The sequence below is a fragment of the Saccopteryx leptura genome, chromosome 2 (genome assembly GCF_036850995.1).
Source record: "Saccopteryx leptura isolate mSacLep1 chromosome 2, mSacLep1_pri_phased_curated, whole genome shotgun sequence".
Classification (NCBI taxonomy): Eukaryota; Metazoa; Chordata; class Mammalia; order Chiroptera; family Emballonuridae; genus Saccopteryx; species Saccopteryx leptura.
This window is the reverse complement of record NC_089504.1, coordinates 381,394,074-381,412,522: the sequence shown is the minus strand read 5'-3', so window position 1 is coordinate 381,412,522 and position 18,449 is coordinate 381,394,074. Positions and strand designations below refer to the sequence as shown.

The 18,449-nt window shown below is 43.7% G+C and overlaps 1 protein-coding gene and 1 long non-coding RNA gene across 4 annotated transcripts in view; both read right to left on the bottom strand.

Annotated features, from left to right (window-relative positions):
- Window positions 1-470: 470 nt before the first annotated feature.
- Window positions 471-4,458, bottom strand: LOC136392784 (uncharacterized). The gene is made up of 3 exons (XR_010748981.1): window positions 4,302-4,458; window positions 4,050-4,174; window positions 471-781 (listed from the first exon to the last, which is right to left on the bottom strand). It is a non-coding gene; the product is annotated as an uncharacterized lncRNA (long non-coding RNA).
- A 10,057-nt stretch (window positions 4,459-14,515) lies between these two features.
- Window positions 14,516-18,449, bottom strand: part of HIRA (histone cell cycle regulator) — a 67,754-nt gene continuing 63,820 nt past the window's right edge. For 2 of the 3 annotated variants that reach the window (XM_066365374.1, XM_066365373.1), the window contains one exon: window positions 14,516-15,389. In XM_066365374.1, the coding sequence (XP_066221471.1) occupies window positions 14,986-15,389 (404 nt within the window). In that variant the 3' untranslated portion in view covers window positions 14,516-14,985. The remainder of the gene's footprint in view (window positions 15,390-18,449) is intronic. The other variant, XM_066365372.1, reaches the window with a different exon arrangement.

The window sequence follows — 18,449 nt, the reverse complement described above, 5'->3', positions numbered from 1 at the left end:
TGTCTAAAGAAAGAAAACCAAAACCAGGTTAACACAGAGCTGCTCAGGTTAGCCAGGGGCTCAGTTCCTCCCAGCCTGTCCTCAGTGAGGACGCTGACCCACCCACTCTGCCTTGGAAAGGCTCTGGCTGTTGGTAAGGTCTAGAAGGTACTGGACTTTGCCTGCTGAGCAGAGTTCTATCCTAGGTAGGGGAAGGAAAAGGGGCAGAACTCAAAGGAGCTGCTTTCGGAGAGAGGAACCTCACCAGGGGATGTAATGCTTATTCCAGCCCCTGAAGAAGCTATGGCCACAATCAACTAGAATAGCCAGAAGAAACTCTGGGTCTAAATCTCTGACCTTAAAATTACTATGATAGCAATACTCATTGTACTTAAATCATCTAGTCTTGTACAAGAGGGTGAGAGTCAACTGAAGAGTTAGTGTCATTAACCAAGTAACATTTATTTCAAATTCTTTCAGAAATCCTTCACTGAGTTGTGTCTTCCTATCTCTGGATGCATAGCACATGCGGATTCCCAGCAAGGCCACACCCTTGCCTCACTGGGCTTCACCCTGTGAGAAGCAGTGTTCCATGGAGAGGAGGTTCACTTACTGTTCCTGTTGGCTGCCTGGACAACCTCCTGATAAGAGAAAGCATCGTCAACTCTGATGTAGGAGTTGACAGCTTCCTTCACCAGGTCTTTCTGGTGCTGGGCCAGCACCAACTCCATGTGGCAGATTCACTGCATCTCTCGGAAAACTCAAATGCTTGGTCTAGGTTTCCAATGTGCTCAATCAGGACCTAGGAGTTAAAAGAGAAACATTTGGCCCTGGCCGGTTTGCTGCGTGGTAGACCATTGGCTTGACGTGTAGAAGTCCCAGGTTTGATTCTTGGTCAGGGCACACAGGAGAAGTGACCATCTGCTTGTACATCCCCCCCCCCCATTTCTCCTCCCACAGCCATGGCTTGAATGACTTGAGCAAGTTGGCCCAGGCACTGAGGATGGCTCCATGGCCTTGCCTCAGGCGCTAAAATAGTTTGGTTACAGAGCAATGGAGCAGCCCCAGATGGGCAGAGCACTGCCCAGTAGGGGGCTTGCTGGGTGGATCCTGGTTGGGGTGCTATTCAGGCAATATTTCATTATATTTATGCAGCAAAATTTAATCTACTTTGTAGTACTAGCTGGCTTATTTTAATGTTTAGCTGTTTTCTCTGAACACTGCAATAAATCACCTTGTTCATATATAACGAAATTAGCACATATACTAGAATATCTATAGAATAAATTTCTAGAAGGAGAATTGTAGGGGACAAGGCATACATTTCAAAACTAGCATCAAATGGGCACACCTATTTTCTGCATCCTTGCATCCTAAAGCCTTATTATCATATGACTTGATATTTGATGCTTCAACAGATGAAAAAATTCAATTTCTAACTCTCAGAAGTAAAGCCTAAACATCTTTTCATGTTTAAGAGCCATTTCTATATCTTTCTGAACAAACTGTCTCTAAATATCCTTGCACATTTTCTTCTTGACTGCTGAAGTCTCTTATTGGTTGGATGTAGGTTTTTATTTTTTATTTAAAGAAATTTTTTTATTGATTGATTTTTAGATAGAAGAGAAAAAGGGAGAGAGAAGAGGGGAGAAGCAAAAAGCATCAATTCCCATATGTGCCTTGACTGGCCAAGCCCAGGGTTTCAAACCAGGGACAACCTCAGCGTTTCAGGTCAACACTTTACCCACTGCGCCATCACAGGTCAGGTTAGATGGAGGATTTTAAATATGAGTAAAGTTAGTTCTCTGAAATGAGCTGCAAACCTCTTGAGTCTGTTTATGCAGATTTTTATGTGGTCTAATTCATAAATCTTGTGAAAACACAACTGTATATTCTAGATTTGGTGTCATACTTAGAAAGACCTTTACCGTATTTTCTTCTAAGACTGCATGCTTTCTTTTCTTTCTTTCTTTTCTTTCTTTTTTTTTTTTTTGTGGAAGGGAGATGAGAAACATCAATTCTTCATTGCGGTTCCTTAGTTGTTCATTGATTGATTTCTCATATGTGCCTTGACCGGGGGGGGGGGGGGCTACAGCAGACTGAGTGACCCCTTGCTTGAGCCAGTGACCTTGGGTTCAAGCTGGTGAGCTTTCCTCAAACCTGATGAGCCCGTGCTCAAGCTGGCGACCTTGGGGTCTCAAACCTGGGTCCTCCGCACCCCAGTCCGACACTCTATCTACTGTGTCACTAAGCCTGGTCAGGCTCTTTATTGTTTTTTATTTTATTTTATTTTAGCGAGAGAGAGTGTGAGAAAGACACACAGAGAGAGAGAGAGACAGGAAGGGAGAGAGACAGTAAGGGAGAGAGATGAGTAGCATCCACTTGTAGTTGTGGCACTTTTAGTTGTTCATTGATTGCTTCTTATATGTGCCTTGACCAGGGGGCTCCAGCTGAGCCAGTGACCCCTTGATCAAGCCAGTGACCATGGAAACATGTCTATGATCCCATGCTCAAGCCAGCGACTCCATGCTCAATCAAGCTGGTAAGCTTGTGCTCAAGCCAGCGACGTTGGGGTTTTGAACCTGGGATCTCAGCAACCCAGGTCGATGCTCTATCCAATGTGACAACACCGGTCAGACTATGCTTTCTTTTTTTATGTTTGAGTTTCAGATATACTAGGAATTTATTTTGGTAGTAAGATTTTAGATTCTGCCTTTTTCTAAATGGCTATTCAATTTTCTCAATATCATTTGTTAATCATCTTTTTATTACTAATTTGAAATGTTATCTTCATCTCACACTAAATTCTAAAACATATTTCTGTCTACTTGAATGTATTTCTGACTCTCTAGTTAGTTCCTTTAATCTGCCTATGCATCAGTACCATACTATTTTATTTACTGAGGCTTTACATAGTTTTTAAACATAGGTAGGATTTGCCCTCCTCAGCATTCTTTACCTTCAGAATTTTCTTAGATATTATATTACTTAACTTTTTGTTTAAATCTAAAGAAAAATTTCAGGCCCCAAAATAAAAATGCAGGGGCCATGGCAATTCCCCTTCTGGGTATTTATCCAAAGAAATCCAAAGCACTAATTTGAAAAGATATACACACCCTATGTTCATTGCAGCATTATGGCCAACATATAGAAGCAACATATAGAACAGTCAACTTGAGTCCATTAACAGATTACTGGATAAAGAGGTGGTATATATACAATGAAATATATATAAATACTTGGGTATAAAAAAGAATGAAATCTTACCATCTATGACAACATGGATAGACCTAGAAGATATTATTTTAAGTGAATTAAGTAGACAGAGTAAGACAAATGCTATAACTTTACTTATATGTGGCATCTAAAAAAATCCAAATAAGTGAACAAACAAAATAGAAACAGATACACAGAGACAGAGAACAAACTGATGGTGGCCAGATGGGAAGGAGGTTGGGGGGTTGGGTAAAAAAATGGTAAAGAGGTTAAGAAGTACAAATTGGTAGTTACAAAATAGTCACAGGAATATAAAGTATAGACTGCATAGGGAATATAATCAATAATATTAATAACATACGATGTTAGGTGAGTACTAGACTTATCGGGGGATCACACTGTAAAGTATATGACTGTCTAACCACTATGCTATATACTTGTCTGAATACAAAACAAGACTGAATGTAACCTAAAATTGAAAAACAAAAAATAAAAATAAACAAAACTTATGAATTGTTTTTAAAAAATCTGACACTGAGGAAACCGTAAAAAGAAATTACTAATTTGACATTCCCATGGTTGATCTCTTTAAGGGGCTTAGGAACAGTAGGCTGACTGAGAGGGTTACAGCTGTGTTTACATAGGACTCCTGGTGAAAACACCAACTGCCTGCATCAAAGAGCCAGAACACTCTAGATGCACTGAACATCCCCCATGTTTTCACGCTTCTGTACTTCTGAAAATGCCAGTCCTTTTTCCTTCTGTATCTGTCTCCTTCCTAGGCTCATTCATGGTCTTGTCCCAGTGTCCAGCACATGGATGTTAAATAATTCACCAGTAAAAAAGCTACTTGCCCTGGCCGGGTGGCTCAGTTGGTTGGAGCATCATACTGAAGTACAGCAGTTGCTGGTTCAATCCCTGGTTAGAGCACATACAGGAACAGATTGATGTTCCTGTCTCTCTCTCCCTTCTTCTCTCACTAAAATCAATAAATTTAAAAAAGAAAAAAAAAAAAAGAAAAAGAAAGAAGTTACTTGCTTTAGGCAGTCAGATTTAGTTCATCTGCAAACATATTTAAGAAAATATAATTTATATTTTAAACTTACCAGTAAGCTTTTCCTAGCTCAGAGAGGGTGCTCTGTAAATGAGGGCCTATGAAGAGTGATGGCATCAAGGTCTTTTATAGAACTTACCTAAAATTCTAGGACTAGGTTAGTTCTGGGTAGTTTAAAAACTACATTTGTACAGTGCTTTACAGAACCTCTCTCAAATTATACCACTGCAGGTTTTCTGTATTTTAAAACCAATGCTTAAGGCCCTATATTTATCCCTGTTAAATGTCAACCAGTTGGATTCTGGCCTGTGAAGATCTGATTGGATTCTAATTTTGTCACTGAACTTTGCTCTCCCAGGTCTATGGCACCCTTGTTTAGCCAGCAGGAGTGATGGTAATCTCTGCCTGGCTTGGAGGCCACCAGCAGGCCTCAAGCAAGAGAAGCAGAAGAAAAAAATGTAGAAGAGGCTGAAAGCAGCAAATTAGGTGAAGTAGCAAGGGGAAAAATACAGAAAGAGTAGGGGAAAGCAACAAAATACTTATAGGGTGGGGGACAAAGTGACAACTACCACCTCAGGATGGTATTAATAAACAATGCTAATAGATGCTGTGATCTGTATGTGATCCTAAAAGAAAGATCTTCAAACTATAATAAATTGCAAAAACAAAAGGCAGGAGAATATTTATAGTAGAATTATTGTAATTATTTAAAAAAATATATAGTGGTGTCTATTGGGGAGAGAAACCAGCATTTGAACAGAAAGGCTTTTTGTGTGTGGGTGTGTGAGAGAAAGAGAGACAGACAGGCAGGAAGGGAGAGAGATAGAAAGCATTAACTCGTAGTTGTGTCACTTTAGTTGTTCATTAGTTGCTTCTCATACATGCCTTGACCAGGGTTGGGGGAGGGGCTCCAGGCAAGCCAGCGACCCCGTACTCAAGCCGATGAGCCTGCACTCAAGCCCACACTCAAGCCCATGGCCTCAGGGTTTCCAGCCTGGGTCCTCAGTGTCTCAGTTTGATGCTCTATCCACTGCACCACCACTTGGTCTGACTACATAACTTTTCTTTGCCTCAGTTATCAAGAGAGTTAAATGAAATGAGAATATGAAATACCTAGTATAGTGACTGGCAAGAGAAATGACTCAATAAATAATAACTACATTTTTATAATATAATAATTAGCAGCGGTAGTATTTTGCTATTCCAAATTAACTGGCAACAGGCTCAGCTCAGTGGAAGAATGGAGCCTAGGAAGGAGATGGGTGTTAAAAAGACTGCTGTCTCCACATGACCCTAGCTAGCTCTATCACATACCAAGTGACTGGTAGCATACTCAGGTATCAAGTTATAAATCTACAGAACAGGAGGACATGAACAGTCACTACATGACTCCTAGGGCATTTCACATTTGGATATCAAGTTAAAAGTGCGCTGTGTTGTGAAAACATGACCTTTCTACCTATCATGTTCCTTGCCATACAATGTGTAGTCAAAAAAGATCTGAGTCTGAATCCTGCCCTTATTCAATGAATGACTGAAGATAAGTTACTTATTTAACATCTTTGTGCCTCAGTTTCTACAACAGAATACAGGGAAAGGCCCTGGCCGGTTGGCTCAGCAGTAGAGCATCAGCCCAGTGTGTGGAAGTCCAGGGTTCAATTCCCGGCTAGGGCACACAGGAGAAGTGCCTATCTGCTTATCCACCCTTTCCCTTCTCCTTTCTCTCTGTCTCTCTCTTCCTCTCCCGCAGCCAGGGTTCCATTGGAGCCAAGTTGACCCGGGTAGGCATTGAGGATGGCTCCATGGCTTCCGCCTCAGGCACTAGAATGGCAGAGCTATGCCCCAGAAGGGCTGAGCATCACCCTCTGGTGGGCATGCCGGGTGCATCCCGGTCGGGCACATGTGGGAGTCTGTCTGCCTGCCTCCCCCCTGCTTCTCACTTCAGAAACATACAAAACAAACAAACAAACAAAAAAACAGGGAAAATAATATATATCTTAAGGACTCTAATGATTTAACATAAAGCACTTAGGACAGAGCAGGTGGCTACTATTATTCATGCAATCCCATCTCATCTGTAAAATGAGAATCATAACAATATCCCTTGCAGGTGTGGCACATGCATGTGATATGAGTGAAGCTCTGTGCATAGTGCCTGTACCGAAACCTCGTTCAAATACAGGCAGCCAATCTTTACTTTCCCGAGGCACAACTATTTTAGGAGAGTTATAGACAGTACAAACTGGGACCTCATTAAAAAGCTAAACTTTGCTGATGGTGTATTGTGAGGATCTTATGAAAACAAAGCATAATAATTTTCCTCTGGTCACACAATTTGAAGATCCTTTCTCTATGAAGTCATCCTGTAATGGATCATTAGACACAAAAGGGGAAATTTAAGACTGGGTACAGATTTCAGTTATAAGGCTTGGGACAGAGCCCAGACGGTGGCACAGTGGATAGAGAGTTGGACTGGGATGCGGAGGACCCAAGTTCGAGACCCTGAGGTCGCCAGCTTCAGTGCAGGCTCATCTGGTTTGAGCAAAGCTCACCAGCTTGAGCCCAAGGTCACTGGCTTGAGCAAGGGGTCACTCGGTCTGCTGAAGGCCCGCAGTCAAGGCACATATGAGAAAGCAATCAATGAACAACTAAGGTGTCACAACAAAAAACTGATGATTGATGCTTCTTATCTCTCTCCGTTCCTGTCTGTCTGTCCCTCTCTCTGACTCTCTCTGTCTCTCCCACAATAAAAAATAAAAGAATTTTAGAACATGCAACCCTTGCCTCACTCAGCAGGATAGCTCATTTCGTTAGAGCCTTGACTGGAGGTGCAGAGGTTGCAGTTTTGATTCCCAGGTCAGAACACACATAGGAACATCTCAGTGTTCCTGTCTCTCTCACTCTCTCTCCCCTCTTCTCTTGCTGAAATCAATAAGTAAATTTTTAAAAAGTTTTAAAATTCTTAACATACTTAAAAAAACATGCAATACCTGATCATTTACTCAGGGGCACTGATCTCTTTTTCAAGTTGTCAAATTAAAAAAATGAAAACAGCTAACATAACAATAGCCATCCGGTGTGAATGGGTCAAAATTATACTTTTTTTTTTTGTCAGATGGGCAAAAAATATATTTTCTGGTGTGCCACAGACTTTTAGTAATTAGTTTATGTGTGCCCCGAGATGAAAAAGGTTGAAAGTCGACAATATAGGGAAAACTTTTCAAAGGCACTGACTGACACAGGACAGACACCTCGCCAGGTTCTCGACCCGGGCGCTCTTAGCCTTCCCTGCAGGTCTGAGCCGAGAGCGGCGCCCCGGCCGCATCCCCGCCCTCCTCCTCCCCCAGACCGCTGTCGCTGCGGGGCCACTGTGTCCATCCAGCACCCCTGGCTGTCCGCACAGGCAGCCATCGAGTCCCGACACCGAACGCCCGCCCCAGCCAACTGGGCACCGCCGCGTCTCCACCCAGGTCATCTTGAGGGTCGGGGGCCGGTCAGCGGCGCCGCCAGGTCCCCCGGGAGGCCGGGGGCGCGGCTGACAGGGCCGAACATGCGAACTGCCCTGGAGCCCGCCAGGTCTCGACGCAGAAGCTGGGCCCTCACCTGCAAATGCTCTTGGGAGCGAATGGGAAGGATCTGCGCCATGGGGGACGCGGGGCAGAGGCGGCGGCGGCGGCTCCCGTCGAGCGAAGCGGACAGGCGGACAAGGAGACATGCTGACAAGCAGCCGCGGCGGCGGTGGCAGCGCAAGCGCACTGACTTGGGCCTGCCGCCAGCGTTCCCATCGCATCGGGATCGCGGAATCCCTTCGCCCTCCGCCTGAGGGTCCTCCGGAAAGTGGTCTGCAGTAGCCGCACTTCCGGCACCTCTAGGAAAGGGGAGTTGCGCCGCCCTGGGCAGTGCTTAAGGCAGGTGTGCTTCAGAGAGTGGCCCGTGTTCTAGCTGCAGTGACCAGGTGTACAAGGCCTGGACGCGAGACTAGGTGTGGGCTGCGCTCAGTATATTCTGTGAGTAATGAGGTTTTCAGTAGAGGTAAAAACCGAGTTACTGGCTGCCCTTCCCTAGAGCCTTCCGTATGTTGAGAAATTCTACCTCAATCTCTGGACCTTTGCGTTCAAAGATGTGCCCAAAACAGCGTAAGAGGAGGCTTCAAAGTAGGTGTGACAGATGTGTTCCTGCTCAAGGCTCAGCACTTGCTCCTTTAGGAAACATCTTTCATGGCTGATATGTTTTCTAGAGAATACTGTGTCAAAATATCTGTGTGTGCCTGACCAGGCGGTGGCGCAGTGGATAGAGCATCAGACTGGGATGCAGAGGACCCAGGTTCGAGACCCCCCGAGGTCCCCAGCTTGAATGCGGACTCATCTGGTTTGAGTAAAGCTCACCAGCTTGGACCCAAGGTCACTGGCTAGAGCAGGGGGTTACTCGGTCTGCTGAAGGTCCATGGTCAAGGCACATATGAGAAAGCAATCAATGAACAACTAAGGTGTCACAACAAAAAACTAATGATTGATGCTTCTCATCTCTCTCCGTTCCTGTCTGTCTGTCCCTATCTATCCCTCTCTCTGACTCTCTCGCTGTCTCTGTAAAAAAAAAAAAAAAAAAAAAAAAAAAAAAGCAAGGCTCCTGATAAGAAGTAGCTTATAAAAAAAAAAATCTGTGTGAAGAGTCTGCAAAGATCGCATTTGGCAGATGACCAATCAAAAGCCATTGATGGTCACCTGGATTGCCTGTGGTCGCACAATACATAGTAGTAGCAGGTCTGGAACTAGGTTCCACGCTTTTGCCCAGAGGCCAGTCGTTTTCAGAACCACCATTTAAAGATGCGGTTTGGATGCTGACGGCTCAGCTGCATACAAGATGTTTGTTGGGGGAGGAGAAACCTTTGGCATTCTTTGTTGGCACTCCCACAGAGTAACTGCTATCCTTTACTGCTTCTGGTTGCTCACTGGTTATTGTCCACTGTGAATAAAAGGGATGATGCAACTATTTGCACAATAGCTTTACAATCCATTAGCCAAAAATGTTAAAGAAGAGAACAGACTGTTAACTTTCAAATTAACCCCCCCACCCCCCACATAGTACACCTATGCAGACTGCCCTTTCAACATTTCTGTTGCCTCATCACCTAACAATAGAGCTGATTTTTGCTGTGGGTAGTACTACATTTTTCAGACCTCTCAATTTTGACAATAATGCCTGTGACCCCCAAATAACCCTTTACCCCAAACATTACGTAAATCCTTTAGTAATAACAGTATAATACCCTAAATTACCACCTCAGGTCAATACTAAAAATGTACACCCTAGAAAAAAGGGCTTTAAGAAACTAATGAGCCTGACCAGGTGGTAGCGCAGTGGATAGAGCGTTGAACTGGAATGCAGAGGACCCAGGTTCGAGACCCCGAGGTCGCCAGCTTGAGCATGGGCTCATCTGGCTTGAGCAAAAAGCTCACCAGCTTGGACTCAAGGTCGCTGGCACGAGCAAGCCGTTACTCAGTCTGCTGAAGGCCCGCGGTCAAGGCACATATGAGAAAGCAATCAATGAACAACTAAGGAGTCACAATGAAAAACTGATGATTGATGCTTCTCATCTCTCTCCATTCTTGTCTGTCTGTCCCTATCTCTGACTCTCTCTCTGTCTCTGTAAAAAAAAAAAGTAAACCCTTAAAAAAAAAAAGAAAATAATGAATAAGCAAAATGGCATGATTGTAAATAAGTCAGAACCTTGCCCTGTGTCGATACATGTAAAGGAACTAGACATTCTGACTTGAAAGGATCCTAATATTCTCACTGTTGGTACATTGCTTGCCAAGTAATTCTGACAAAAAAAATCTTTAATTCTTTGTGCTTGTTTTTAACCTTCACAATAGAAATGATGAACTCCTACAACTCAGTAAGACCACTAACCAAATAGGAAGCTGGGCAAAAATATATAAACAAATAACGCGCAGAAAAGAAATACAACTGATTCTTACATATGAAAAAAATGCCCAACTTCACTAATAAGCAAAAGGAAAATTAAATCTATATTGATTATCATTGATCTATGTACTTAATATATATTATATACTTTATTTTTTCAACCTGTCAAATCAGTAAAGGTAAAAACTTTGATAACTGTGTTGGCAAGGGTATGAGGACAGCCATTCAGTTTAGTATTCTATCTAGGGTATCTGCTCTACAGTTATTCTTGCAGACCTTCATCCCACAAATAAAATTCCAAGGGAGATGAGCAGCTCGTGGTTAAGAAAATATTATAATGCCTGACCTGTGGTGGCGCAGTGGATAAAGCGTCGACCTGGAATGCTGAGGTCGCCGGTTCGAAACCCTGGGCTTGTCTGGTCAAGGCACATATGGGAGTTGATGCTTCCAGCTCCTCCCCCCCTTCTCTCTCTCTGTCTGTCTGTCTCTCTCTTCTCTCTCTCTCTCCTTTCTAAAATGAATAAATAAAATAAAAAATTTAAAAAAATTAAAAAATATATTATTAAAAAAAAAAGAAAATATTATAAAATAAAAACAACCATTCAGGGAAATAAGGCACAACAAGAAAGAACCAAGAGAACCAATATGCAGATACAGATTCACAAAGATTGAGATGAAGAAATAGTCACAAACCGACTTTAAATTACTATATTCAATATGTTTAAAGAGCTAAAAGGTAAGCTTAAAAATACATGCAGGAGAACAAATTACATGCAAGACTTCTGAAATTGTAAAGAATGACCAAGCAGATTTTTTTAAAAAGCAATTTATAAGTTTGGTTTTTTCTTTTAGATTTCATTCATTGATTTTTAGAGAGAGGAGAGAGAGAGAGAGAGAGAGAGAGAGAGAGAGAGAAAGTAGGGAGAGAAACAGGAAGCATCAACTCATAGTAGTTGCTTCCTGTACATGTCTTGACCAGGCAAGCCCAGGGTTTTGAACCGGCGACCTCAGCGTTCCAAGTTGACGCTTTATCCATTGCACCACCACAGGTCAGGCAGACCAAACAGATTTTTAAAGGAACCAAACAAATTTTAGAAATGCAAAATGTAGTAGAGTACATCAAACCCTTGGTATAGCCTTCTAAGTGGGTCCAAAATATCTACTCATGGTAATGAAAACTCTTATAATTTGCCTGGTTCTTTGCCTGACCTTGGCAATTTTCTCATGGGCACGCACTGATGAGTACTCAGGATGAATACAGAACGATGCTCCCTTTACTGAGCTCCAGTGTTGCTCCATGGAGTTTCTCCTCTCTGGTGTTCTGTTGTGTGAACTCTAGCTGCCTTAGTCTCTCTGGGTTTCATTTCTTCAACGCAAGTAGTAAACTAAGTTCTCCCTCAGCTTCCCCTTCCTTTGTTTAAGCCTGGAAACTTTTGCCAGGTAGTAAGTGGGGGCAGTCGTAGGGCTCATCTTCTCTGTTTTCCATCTTCTAGGGGATCACTGTCCTTTTGCCTTTTTTTTTTTTTTTTTAAGATTTTATTTATTGATTTTAGAGAGAGGATAGATAGAGAAGTAGGCAGTAGGGGGTTGCATTGAGAAGCATCAACTCATAGATAGTTGCTTCTCACAAGTGCCTTGACCAGGCAAGCCTGGGTCGAACTGGTGAATTTAGCATTCCAGGTTGATTCTTTTTTTTTTTTTTTTGTATTTTTCTGAAGCTGGAAACGGGGAGAGACAGACAGACTCCCGCATGCGCCCAACCGGGATCCACCCGGCACGCCCACCAGGGAGCGACGCTCCGCCCACCAGGGGGCGATGCTCTGCCCCTCCGGGGTGTCGCTCTGCTGCGACCAGAGCCACCCTAGCGCCTGGGGCAGAGGCCAAGGAGCCATCCCCAGCGCCCGGGCCATCTTTGCTCCAATGGAGCCTCGCTGCGGGAGGGGAAGAGAGAGACAGAGAGGAAGGAGAGGGGGAGGGGTGGAGAAGCAGATGGGCGCTTCTCCTGTGTGCCCTGGTCAGGAATCGAACCCGGGACTTCCGCACGCCAGGCCGACGCTCTACCACTGAGCCAACCGGCCAGGGCCCAGGTTGATTCTTTATCCACTGAACCACCACAGTCTCTAGGCTGATAATCAGTGTCTTGACACCATTGTTTCATGTACTTTGACTGATTACTTTGGTTGTTTCAGGCAGGAGGGTCAATTGGGTCCCTGTACGCCATCTTGGCTGAAAGCAGAAGTCTTTTTGCTTCTTGTCTTCCTTTCCTCTTCAAATAGTAGTGTAAAAACACTGACTGCCAAAGTTTTCTTCAACAAGGCATTTGCCAAGTGCCAGGACTGCCTATTGATTTGTTAGGTCTCACAGACATGAAGTTTCCTTAACCTCATCTCCATTTGACAGCTGAGAAGTGAGGCCCATATTTTTTGCTGGTTTAGACCCCAGACAGACCTGCCAGTCCTTCAGCTGTGTATATTCTATGGCTCCAAAGTTCTCAATGCTCGCTGCAGAGTTTTAGGGGAGCTGCCCGACCCACAGAGCATCTTTAGCTTCTTATTCTTCAAAGTTTATAGTTGCAGCCTAGCTTTTGAGATGTCTATGCCTACACACAGCCTGTGTGCTGGCTTTTTGGGCATGCACGTGTGCCTGGGTCTCATCCAGCCACCTGACATATGAGTGAGACAGGCAGTGAGATGGCCTCTACGCAGGATAGCAGTCAGAGAGATGTCAGTGGCCAGTCACCTAGGCCTTCTGATTCCAAGTCCAGGCCTCCTTCCTCTGACTCAGGATCATACACAGCTAGCAGGAAGGTGAGATGAGGTCCATGACCCGGGGTAAATGTGCTCAGCCATTACCATCTTTGAAGATTCTGTGATTATAACTATCTCCTCTCCTGTGGGTCAGCATCTAGAACACTTTCTAAGAAAATCCCAGCTTCCACACAGACAACAGTATGGTGATTGCCAGGGGGGTGGGATGTGGAGGAGGGTAGAGGGAGATAAATGGTGATGGACGAAGACTTGACTTGGGGAGGTGAACATACAATATGGTTACAGAGATGTGTTATAGAATTGGGCTCCTGAAACCTGTATAATTATGTTAACTAGTGTCACCCCAATAAAATACAATTTAAAAAGAAAAAAAAAATCCTAGTTTCCAGACAATTCTTCAGAAAATGTTAGAGCCTGGCCTGTGGTGGCGCAATGGATGAGGTATTTTTTTTTTTAATTTTTTTTTTAAATTTTATTTATTAATTTTAGAGAGGAGAGAGAGAGGGAGAGAGACGGGGGGGAGGAGCTGGAAGCATCAACTCCCATATGTGCCTTGACCAGGCAAGCCCAGGGTTTCGAACCGGCGACCTCAGCATTTCCAGGTCGACGCTTTATCCACTGCACCACCACAGGTCAGGCATGGATGAGGTATTGACCTAGATGCTGAGGTTGCTGGTTTGAAACCTCAGGCTTGCCTGGTCAAGGAACACATGGGAACTACAGTGAGGTCATGTTTCCAGCTACTCCGCACCCCCTTCTGTCTCTCTCTTCTCTAAATCAATAAATCTTTTCAAAAAAGAAAATGTGACTTTTTTTTTGTATTTTTCCGAAGCTGGAAACAGGGAGGCAGTCAGACAGACTCCCGCATGTGCCCGATCGGAATCCACCCGGCATGCCCACCAGGGGGTGATGCTCTGCCCATCTAGGGCATTGCTCTGTTGTGACCAGAGCCATTCTAGCACCTGAGGTGGAGGCCATAGAGCCATCCTCAGTGCCCGGGCAAACTCTGCTCCAATGGAGCCTTGGCTGCGGGAGGGAAAGAGAGAGACAGAGAGGAAGGAGAGGGGGAGAGGTGGAGAAGCAGATGGGCGCTTCTCCTGTGTGCCCTGGCCAGGAATCGAACCCAGGACTCCTGCACACCAGGCCGACGCTCTACCATTGAGCCAACCGGCTAGGGTGAAAATGTGACTCTTTACTTACTGATATCCTTCAATGGAATTGGCAAGTCAGATACAGTCCTTGATGCCCAGCATGATCAGGAACTTGGGGCACAGCAGACATAACCAAGGACTTCAATGCCTGGCTTGGGAGAAGAAACATGTGAGGTGGCCTGCCTGTGAGCCCCAGCTCTGCCTAAGGTGATACACGACCAGGGAAGTGACCTCCACCTTGTGAAATAAATTTCTGCATGGATGGGCTAGAGTGGGGCATAGAATTAGATGACATCAAATATAAATCCCATCTGGCTATGATGTTCTGTCATTCCTCATTCTAGGAGGGACCTACAGTTCCAGAAGAAAGGTGGAAGTTAGAAAGAAAAAGGCAGGGGAAACCAGGATGATTTGGTATCCAATGCGTATTCATTTATTTTACACTTACAAAAGAAATTGCCCACCCTCTGCCCCATCCCCCCCAAACAGTCTCTTTTTACAAACATTTAAAAATTAAAACCAAATGAAGATAGACAAGTTAATTTCAGTACAATTATTTTTCAATGTAGCTGTCATAATTAGAGTTTAAATTTTTTCCTATAAGTAACCAATGTCCAAGTGACTTATAGGGAAATCCTGATTATTGACCAAAAGGAAAATTCCATATTACAAGTTAGCAAATTCTAGTACAAAAATAGTCTGTGTGTTGGAATAGCCTTTCCTTTTACATAGGTCTTGGGTCAGTCTACTGACTGCATAATACATCAACATTTCAGAGTTCTCTCTTTCACAAATGGCTCATTCGTCATAGCGGAAGCAGCACGGCACCTGCCGTGGCAGGGGCTAGTGTCCACCTCTGGACCGTGTTAAAGACGGTAGGTCTGAGAGTGCCTCACTGACCCCAGGGCAGTAGGGCAGAACCCCAGCCCCTGTTCCGTACAGGGGTCCCTGGAAGGAGGGATGAGTTGTGAGCAGAGCTGTCTCCTTCCAAGGGAGCAGCAACAGGCCCAGGGTACAGGGGAAGTCTACCCAGGGAGTTGGGCTGGTGCTGGACAGCCCACCTCCTGCCAGTGTCTCCTCGTCCTACTGCAGCTCGACAAGGTGAGAGGTGGCCCTGTACGTCATCAGCGGCGAGAGAGTGGCCTTGCCCTTGCTGTAGCGAGGGCAGTTGTGGGCAAGCTACTTGTCTCTCAGGATGTCGAGCTGTTCTTGACACTCGGTGAAAAGGCGCTGGAAGCGGAGGTTCTGCCCGATGACTGGCAGCAGCTCCTTCAATAGCTCCCTCTTCCGTAGACCCTGTGGACATAGGCGAGACAGCTCAGTGCAAGTGTCAGTGAGGAGACCTAGACAGTGGGGACTTTTCTGGCCTTAGAGACACTTGTGTCTGCCCATCTGACCCCATGTACCCCTTGGAAAAACAAGAGATGGATGAAGAAAATTTCTCTGCATGTTAGGAAGCCGTGGGAGAACTGAAAGGCTGAGTTGGTGCCTATGGGGTGGAGTGGCAGGGTGCAGGGGAGGGACACAGTGCAAGGACACTGCAGAGAAAACCAGGGTAGGTTCTGCTTCTCCATGTCCTCTTAAGTCAGCTGCCACAGTCACCAATGGCCTTCAACTGCACTGCTCAGTGGCCACAGTAGCTTGGCCTTCCAGAGCAGGATAAAAGTAGGATATCAGGCAGAGGGACAGGTGGATGGCCACCCGGGAGGCAATGACTAGCTTTGGTTTTACAGTACTGTGGCATTTGCCCTTGGTTCTTGCCCATGTCTCCTCTATGTCTGCGGGGCCTTTTGCAACATGCACTGCCAGGTAGGGTCTCCACTGCACAGAACCTTGAAGAACACAGCTGCTGCAAAGGGAAAACCAGCAACTGACAACACTGACCATTAGACGAGAAGGCCCAAGATGCTAAACAAGATAAGGCATTACAGAAAGGACAGTGTCGATATTGAGCAACACAGTGGTTGAAGGAGATGGAATTAGCAAAATGGACACTGCTGAAGACCAAGTCAGGTGGGCTCAGATGAAAGGCAGCCAATGTTTAAGCAGGGAGGCATGTAGAGGGGAAACTGTAAGAGGAGAAACTGTACAGATAGAGTAAAAGCAATGGAGTATGGCAAATGGACCCAACATCTACAAGAGTCCCACAGGAGAGAGATACAAAGAGAAGGAAATATTTGAAGAAATAATATGTGTAGATTTTGCATAATTAAAGAAAAATTAATTGCATTAGGTTGAAAGGCTCCCTTAGGTGCTTATGAAGATATGAAAAAAACTGGTATTTAGACACATTAAATGAAATATGCAGAATCTGTGGATATCAGACAAAATTGGAACAAAATAATTCCAAAAATTTCTAAAAAACAAAAGCATATCACCTACAAACGAAAAGATACCAAGATTCACAGTAAAGTATTATTTTAAAATATATGGAGAAAAAAATCTCATAGTCTTCCTTTTTTTATCCAGCCAAACAGTTATTCATATAAGGGGGTACAATAAAAAATATTCTTAGGCTTGTCAGACCTCAACATTTACCACAGTAAAGATCTGGCCTGGGCCTGACCAGGCGGTGGCGCAGTGGATAGAGCATCGATCTGGGATGTGGAGGACCCAAGTTCGAGACCCCAAGGTTGCCAGCTTGAGCGCGGGCTCATCTGACTTAAGCAAAAAAAAGCTCACCAGCTTAGACCCAAGGTTGCTGGCTTGAGCAAGGGGTTACTCGGTCCGCTGAAGGCCCGCGGTCAAGGCACATATGAAAAAGCAATCAATGAAAAACTAAGGTGTTGCAACAAAAAACTGATGATTGATGCTTCTCATCTCTCTCCATTCCTGTCTGTCCCTTTCTATCCCTCTCTCTGACTCTCTCTCTGTCCCTGAAAGAAAAAAAAAAAAAAGAAAAAGATCCGGCCTGGATATGTTTTGGAGTTAATACTCAAAGTAAGAAGAAATAAACAGAGGTGATGCTAGAAGTATGAAAAGCAATGTGATCAACTCTCTTGCTAAAGTTTATTTTGGTCTTAAAAAAATGTAAACAAAAATGTAAATGGTTTCAACTTGTGAAAAAAACCCAGCTTGCCATATTAGATAAAATGAAAGCCAGCCAAGTGATGTTGGCAAGAAACACATAAACATGGATACAGAAATGTTAAAAGTTAAAGATGGAGAAAGATATGTTAGTAAATAAAAAAAGAAAGCTTGTGTTTTACAATTATCAGAAAAAGTAGACTTTGAAACAAAAACATCATTTGAGAAAGAGAAAATCAAGAAAGAGTGACAAAACCATCCTTGCAGGAAGATTTTAATATACATTCAATTAGTTGTGGGGTAAAAATCTGCAGATTCAGGTAATTCTAACTGAACATTTAGTGTACATGACCATTAGGACATATATAGAATGCACCCACAACTAGAGAACAGTCTTCTTTGGCACACGTGGAAATATGAAAAATTGCTTTTAGAGCCTCTACAGAGTAACAGGTCTAATTTAGATTGTGGGTTGGCTTGGGCCAAATCCATCCATATACTTTTGTCAATAATTTTATCAAAATGCAGACATACCTGCGTATAGACATTATGCTCTAACAGCAGGGCTGGGTAGTTGCAGGGCATCATATGGAGTTGCAAAGCCTGAAATGTTGTCCTTTTTTATTTTTTTTAGATTTTATTTATTCATTTTTACTGGAGAGAGAGAGAGAGAAGGAGAGAGAGAGAGAGAGAGAGAGAGAGAAAGAGGGGAGGAGCAGGAAGCATCAACTCCCATATGTGCCTTGACCAGGCAAGCCCAGGGTTTCAAACCAACGACCTCAGCGTTCCAGGTCGACACTTTATCCACTGCGCCACCACAGGTCAGGCCTGATATGTTCTTTTCTGATCTCTTATAGAAAAAGTCTGCCAACCCCAGGGTGGGGAAGGGTCTGCCCTTTCCCAATATAGATCATGTTCTCTGACTAAAACACAACCTAATAAAACTCATGGGTCAAATTAAATTAACATTAGTTAACTGAAATTAAAAATAACTCACAAAATGGAAATAAAACATTAAGCACTGCAGAACTGGTGGGATGCATCAGAAGATGGGGCTTATATAGGGAACTTACAAACATAAAACAGCTTATATTAGAGAACATGAAAGAATGACAACCAATGACCAAAGAGTTCCAATCTAAGATACTAGGGGAATTAAAAAAAAGTAATCGGAAAAAACATTTTTATAAAGCAGAAGGAAGATGATGATAAAAAAAAATTGAAATCAAGGAAACTAAAAACAAACTTAAGAATAGACAAAGAAAAATGTAATTTTTTAATATCTTTATTTTTTTTTTAAAGATTTTGTTTATTCATTTTCAGAGAGGA